The 6181-nt window shown below is 54.1% G+C and overlaps 1 protein-coding gene across 1 annotated transcript in view; it reads right to left on the minus strand.

Moving 5' to 3' along the window:
* The window catches only part of DYSF (dysferlin), a 223011-nt gene that overhangs the window by 181289 nt on the left and 35541 nt on the right, over window positions 1-6181 (minus strand). The window contains exon 3 of the mRNA XM_013004756.2: window positions 376-515. Within this exon, the coding sequence (XP_012860210.1) occupies window positions 376-515 (140 nt within the window). The remainder of the gene's footprint in view (window positions 1-375; window positions 516-6181) is intronic.

Raw genomic sequence — 6181 nt, forward strand, 5'->3', positions numbered from 1 at the left:
CCAAAGGAAACGAATAACAGACATGTGGGTGAAGGGAGACAACGGACAGTGTAAGATATGAAATAATAATAACAATCTATAACTGATCAAGGATTCAGGGTGGGAGGATGGGGGAGAGAGGGGTAAAACACGGAGCTTATACCCAGGGCTGCAGTAGGGCATGTTTTGTACATGATGATGACATAGGTACAAATATGCTTGACACAATCGATGTCTAAGAGCTGCAAGAGCCCCCAATAAAATGATTTTTAAAATAAAAAAGATAAGCTAAACAACAAAGCACTGAAGAGTGTCCAACATGCTACCCATCCATACACAGAGGAGCCCTGGGGGGCAGCAGGTTAGGTGTCTGCCGCCCAAGTGGTCCAAACCCACCCGACTCGGAGGGGGGAGAGGAGGCCCTCTGCCCCCAGGATGGCGAGGTCCAGGGGCCCCGGGGAGCAGCTCTGCTTGCTGTACGTGGCGGGGACCCGTGTGGAGTCGGAATCCCTGTTGGCGTGGCGTGTATGTGGAAACTGTGGAAAGAGACTATGGAGCTGTTGATTTACAGGGCAGGGGAGACTGGGCCAATGAGGGGCAACGGAGGCAAGAGAGTTCCACACATTTATTCACGGCTCCGGCTTTCAAGACCCCTTGAGAGTTTGGCCCACTCAAAAACCAAATTTAAAAATGGACCACGAAAACATGTTTCACAATATTGTCATTTACTCATCCAGCAAATACCTATCGAGCACTTCCCACCAAACCTAGTTCCTGCCCTCAGGGAGCTTATCTGCCCTCCTCACTGCACAGGTGCCCTGGCCACAGGGACAGTCACCCTTTGGACGGATGACCACCAGGGTGACAGTCCAAACCCCACCAGGTGCTCGATCCTCAGGAGAAAGACATGGAGATGTATCCCGTAAAGAGTGACAGTCTGGGATACCCCACAGGGGCAGTGCCACCCCTGTCCCCGGCTCGCTGTGAGTCGGCATGGGCTCAATGGCAGAGAGGTTGATCTCCCTGCAGGGTGCATATCCACAACTCAGCTTCCACTGTTATTGGTCACACACACACACACAGGTCATATCAGTGTGTGCGCGTGTATGTGCATGTGTTGTGTGTATATACATGCATGTATTGTGTGTGCCTATGTATTTATGTAAGTATGTGTACGTGTATGTAAATGTGTGTTTATGTGTGTATATGTATGTGTACAAGAGTGCATGTGTGTATGTGTGCAGGTATTATGTATATGTCTATATATGTAAGTGTGGGTACGTGTGTAAATGTGTGTTTGTGTGTGTGAGTAAATGTGTATGTGTGTGTGTAAATGTGTGTGTGTGTTAGTGTGTGTGTGTACGTGGAGGGGGGGGAGAAAGAGAGGTATATGCTTGAGCGCCCCCCTGACTCAGCTACATCTTCCTCTCAGAAGACGAAATCAGAAAGCATGACAGGAAACTGGGGGGTAGAAGGCCCATCCTGGGCAGACACACACACCCTAGAGGAGGCTGCAGTGCCTGGCAGGGTGTGCTTGTCACGGAGGGCAGGAAATGAGGGACAGCAGGCACTGTCTCACAGCCCCCCTCCCAGCCTGCCTGGACCCTGGCATGCTTCCCACCCCACCAGCACCTATTTCCCCAGAGGCTGCCCAAGGTAACTCCAAATAGTCTTCTACTTCAGCCCAGAGAAAGACAAAAGAAAAGTTTTCGAGGACTGCCCGGGATTTCCTAGGAAAAGTCCAGGCCAAAGTATCACTACAAAAATCCTCGGGTCTCAAGGACGTAGCCAGTGCCCACGAAACAGCTGAAACAGAGGACAGTGGACTCAGACGTCCCTCCCACGGCAGCCTCTCAGGCTCACGGGAAGGGGCCTGCCATCGGCCCTCTGAAACCCAGAGGCTGAACATATGCCTGGTTGGCTTCCCACCTCCCAACAGCAGCCAGGATCTTCCTTAGAAGCTTGGAGCATGCTATCAGGAGAGACCAGTCCCTGGAGAAGGGCATCAGGCTTGGGAAAGTGTCCAGCCAGGGCAGCAAAACCGAGGGAGACAGGACAGACGGGCATCATGGCTGCAGCAACGGGGCTCCACGGTGACAAGAGTGGTGAGGAGGGGCAGGGCCCGGCGGGGTTTCGTTCTGACGTGAACGGGGTTGCTGTCAGAGCAGACTTGACAGCCCCTAACAGTGACAGCCCAGTAAAGGCGAGCAACCACCCGATGCTTCCAGCAGCGTCTGGGTTACAAAACCGCATCCCTCGGGCCTAAGACTGAGCAAACGCCCTAGGCTGCCACTAATACTTTAGTGTGAATGAGCTGCTTTGTGTCTGGTGACAACCAGAAAGCCAATGCCCCAGAGTCGATGATGCCGACTCACAGTCAGCTGTCGGACAGAGGAGACCGGCTCCTTCGTTTTCCCCAGACTGTGAATCTTTACAGGAGCGGAGAGACGCGTCTTTCTCCCCAAGATGCGCCGGTGAGTCTGAACTTGTGACGTTGAGCTCAGCAGCCCGAGCCGGGCCCACAGAGGGCAGGGCAGTGTTGGGCTCTCTGGTGCATAGCCTCGCTGTGAGTCAGCCCTGACTCAGTGGCACCTGACAACAACAACAACAACATGCTCAGTCTCTGTGCGCATCTGACGCCGAGCCCGCTTCCACGGGCTGCCGAATCGGGTGCGGTCATTCGAAGACTGCACAAACCCGGTCTGTGTAGGAGCGCGCAGAGAACGAACACTGGAGAGAAACGGAGCACAGTCCATGAGGGTATGGCGGGGTACATTTTGGCACCTCCATACAGTGACCCATTTAAAGGGGGGCGCGTTTAATCAGTAAACACACTGACCCGGAAAAGCATCCGCACATAGCGTGCTCCAAGCACATGAGGCGAAGCTTCCTGGCTTCTGAGTAGAAGTAAACCATTAGACTTCGATACAAGTACGTGCGTGCGTGTGCGTGCGTGCGCGTGCGTGCGTGTGTGTGTGTGTGTGTGTGTGCGCGTGCGCGCGCATGCCTTGGCATTCTAGATCAAGATGCACACGCTGGGAACACAGGGCACCTCTAGAATGAAGTGACAGGGTGGGGGTGGCCGGGTGGAAGGTGGGAGCTCGTGCCTCATTCTCTCCTGAAACGTCTGAAGTCACGGAGGTTGCTGGTAATTTTGATCCCATTTCAATAATAATTTCTTTTCAGTGTTATCGAAAATGCACACAGCCAAGCATGCCGCCATGCAGTCATTTCACATGACCCAGCCAGTGACACCGGTCACGTTCTTTGAGGTAAGAGGAGGTGTTGCCTGCATGTCTGTGGCGTGTTGTACACACTCAGCTACCGCCGTATGTCCACACAGGCAAGATGACCACCGAGAAGACCCCACGGGGCTCCGTTCTACTCTGACACCTGGAGAGGAGCACGCCCTGGTGGCGTAGTGGTTATGTGTTGGGCTGCTGCCACCGGGTCCGCAGTTCAAAACCACCAGCCTCTCTGAGGGAGAAAGATGAAGGTTTCTACTCCCATAAGGAGTTAGAGCCTCAGAAGCCCATGGGGGCGGTTCTACAGGGTCGCTGTGGGCCAACACAGACCTGGTGGCAGTGTGCTTGCTTTGGGGTTCATTGAGACTAGATCCTAGCTCTTTGCAGCATCCAAACCCTTCCCAGTGGTGTCACAAGTCAGGTGAAGGATCAACAAGACACCAGAGGCTCCTGGGAGCTCCCCTCCCGCCCCCCCCGCCCCTGGGGGGCTGGTCCTGGTTACTGTGGGACTGATGGCCCCACCCCAGGGGAGGGTGAAGGCAGGCAGGGCTCTGTGAGTTGGTGAGGAGCCCTGCAGGCAGTAGTGGGATCCAGCCGGCTTACACCCGTTTGGCAGAACCTGTACCTGGTTTTCTGTTGGATTCAGCAAACAAGCTGTTAACATGGCATTTGTAATCAGCCTTCTCTCCTAGGTGCAGAAATCGATGTGGAAACCACTGGCTTACAATCCTTGCTCCTTTTTAACATTCATCTGCACAACAGCAGCGTCCTGGTAGCATGTCAAAATCATAAACCACCTTCCAGTACACCGAGTTCTTATACTTAGAACAGTCGGTCGGGCAACGACCCGGGTGCTGGATTATGTGAACCCCACCGCTGTCTGCAGGGCTCCCGTTTTACAGTCGCCGGATCTCTAGGAGGTTGGGAGCGGGTCTCACCGCCATGGAGCGGAGGCCGACTCACAGGGGCCCTACAGAGCAGGGGAGAGCTGCCCCTATGGGTTGCTGAGACCCCGTAACTCTTCACGGGAGCAGAAAGCCTCCTCTCTCTCCTGTGCAGCGACTGGCGGCGCTGACCTAGTGCCCAACACTTGGCGAAGAGAGCGCTTCTGGGAAGCCCTGAAGGAATGCCTCTTGAAGGGGCAGCAGTGCCTCCTGGTTTCTTCCAGGTGTGACTCCCGACCTCCCTCCAGAAGGCTTTATGCAGAGCAAGCGGGGGTGGGGGTGGGGGCTGGTGCCAGATACAGCAGAGGGTCCAGGGTTAGAGGTTCCACGGGTCCCCCAAAAGATCTGTTCCGGCCCTAACCCTCAGTGCCTATGAAGGTGACCTCATTTGCAAACAGAGTCTCGGCAGATGGACCCAGCTAACATGAGGTCATCCCGGGGGAGGGTGGACCCTGATCCAGTATGATTCCTATAGAGACAGAGGGGGAGGGGGAAGCAGAAACCGGTGTCTTGCTGGCACAAGCTAAGGAATGTCTGGGAAAGACAAGAAAGGACCTGCTGCTCCCAGAGCCCCCAGAGCCCATCCCAAACTGCCCGCCCCCAGCTCCTGGGAAACAAATGCGCCATTAAATTTGCACGTCAGGTCAACAACGAAGAGTTGCGCCAAGTCCGCACGTACAGGAATGAACACGCCGTCCTCTGAGGTCGTTGGTGAAATCTGCCCAGCCTCCTGGCTTGCGGGATGGATGCCCACCCTGAAGAAGGAAGGTGCCCAGGAGTCCCTGTGGTCAAGGAGTGCATGCTCCATGGGATCCTCGGTTTGAACAAGGCCTGGCGCCCTGCTCCTGGAGGACGGGCCACGAGAGCCAGCACGGTGGCACGCGGTCAACTCCAGCTCTCGAGGGGTCGCTCTAAGCAGGCCTTGACTCGGGGCAGCTGGTTCCGTGTCCCATAAGGTCACTATGGGTCTGAACCAACTAGAATGTGGGGAGCCTGGTTGGGGGTTTTGTGGCATTGTCTCTACCTAATCCCATTGTTCCAAGCCAATATGTATAGCTCATAGCAGGATTATCCCTTGGTGTTAAAATTCCCTGAGACAACCTTACCATATATAGCTGTACCCATTGTTTTGTGTGTCTGGGCCAGGTGGGGGGGTGGGGGGTGGAGGGGGACGGCATGATTATTTCCATCCATTACAGAGGTAAATTATTAGTTATTGCAAAAGTACCAGTTTGTATTTATTTCTAGCCTCATCTGTGAAAAGGGTGCCCTGTTGGCGTCCTGGTTATACATGGAGCTATATGATTCACAAGGACAGCAGTTCTAAACCACCAGCCACTCCTCGGGAGAAAGATGGGACTTTCTACTCCCATCGAGAGTTACCATCCCAGACACCCACGGGTTCTACCCTGTCCCATAGGGTCGCTGTTAGTTGGCATCGAGTCCGTGCAGTGAGTTATTATCATTATTTTTTAACCCATGAAAAACAGTCAGGGAGAGCCAGTCTTGCCAGGGTTGTTGGCAAGCGTGCCCCTCCAACAGGAGCTCACAGAGGCCTGCCCCCAACCCAGACCTCCTCACGGCACCAATCTCATGGGCAAGGGTGAGTTTTAAAGCTTCCAGGTGGTTCTATTATGCTACCAGGGTGGGAACACGGTTCTAAAAATCTACAGTGGCCCCATCCAACAGAGCAGCCATTCGCCATATATGTTTATTTACATTTAGATTCATTTCCACCAAAGACCCATGAAAATCCGTCAGTTACACCAGCCGGCACAGACAGAACACTATGCCATCAACACGGAGCGTGCTGACAGTGCAGGTGCAGAGCCTGTGTCCCTGACTCTCGGTCCAAATGGCACACTAGAACCACCTGGGCAGTTTATGATGACCCACCAGACCCCTAGTGACTCAGCAATCTTCCAGCACAGGGTAGAACTGCCCCGTAGAGTTTCCAAGGGTCTATTCCACTTCTATGCAATCTTTACGGGAGCAGACTGCCATCTCTTTCTC

This window comes from Echinops telfairi, unplaced genomic scaffold (assembly GCF_000313985.2).
Source record: "Echinops telfairi isolate 266 unplaced genomic scaffold, ASM31398v2 ScPeMD7_9;HRSCAF=40, whole genome shotgun sequence".
Taxonomy (NCBI): domain Eukaryota; kingdom Metazoa; phylum Chordata; class Mammalia; order Afrosoricida; family Tenrecidae; genus Echinops; species Echinops telfairi.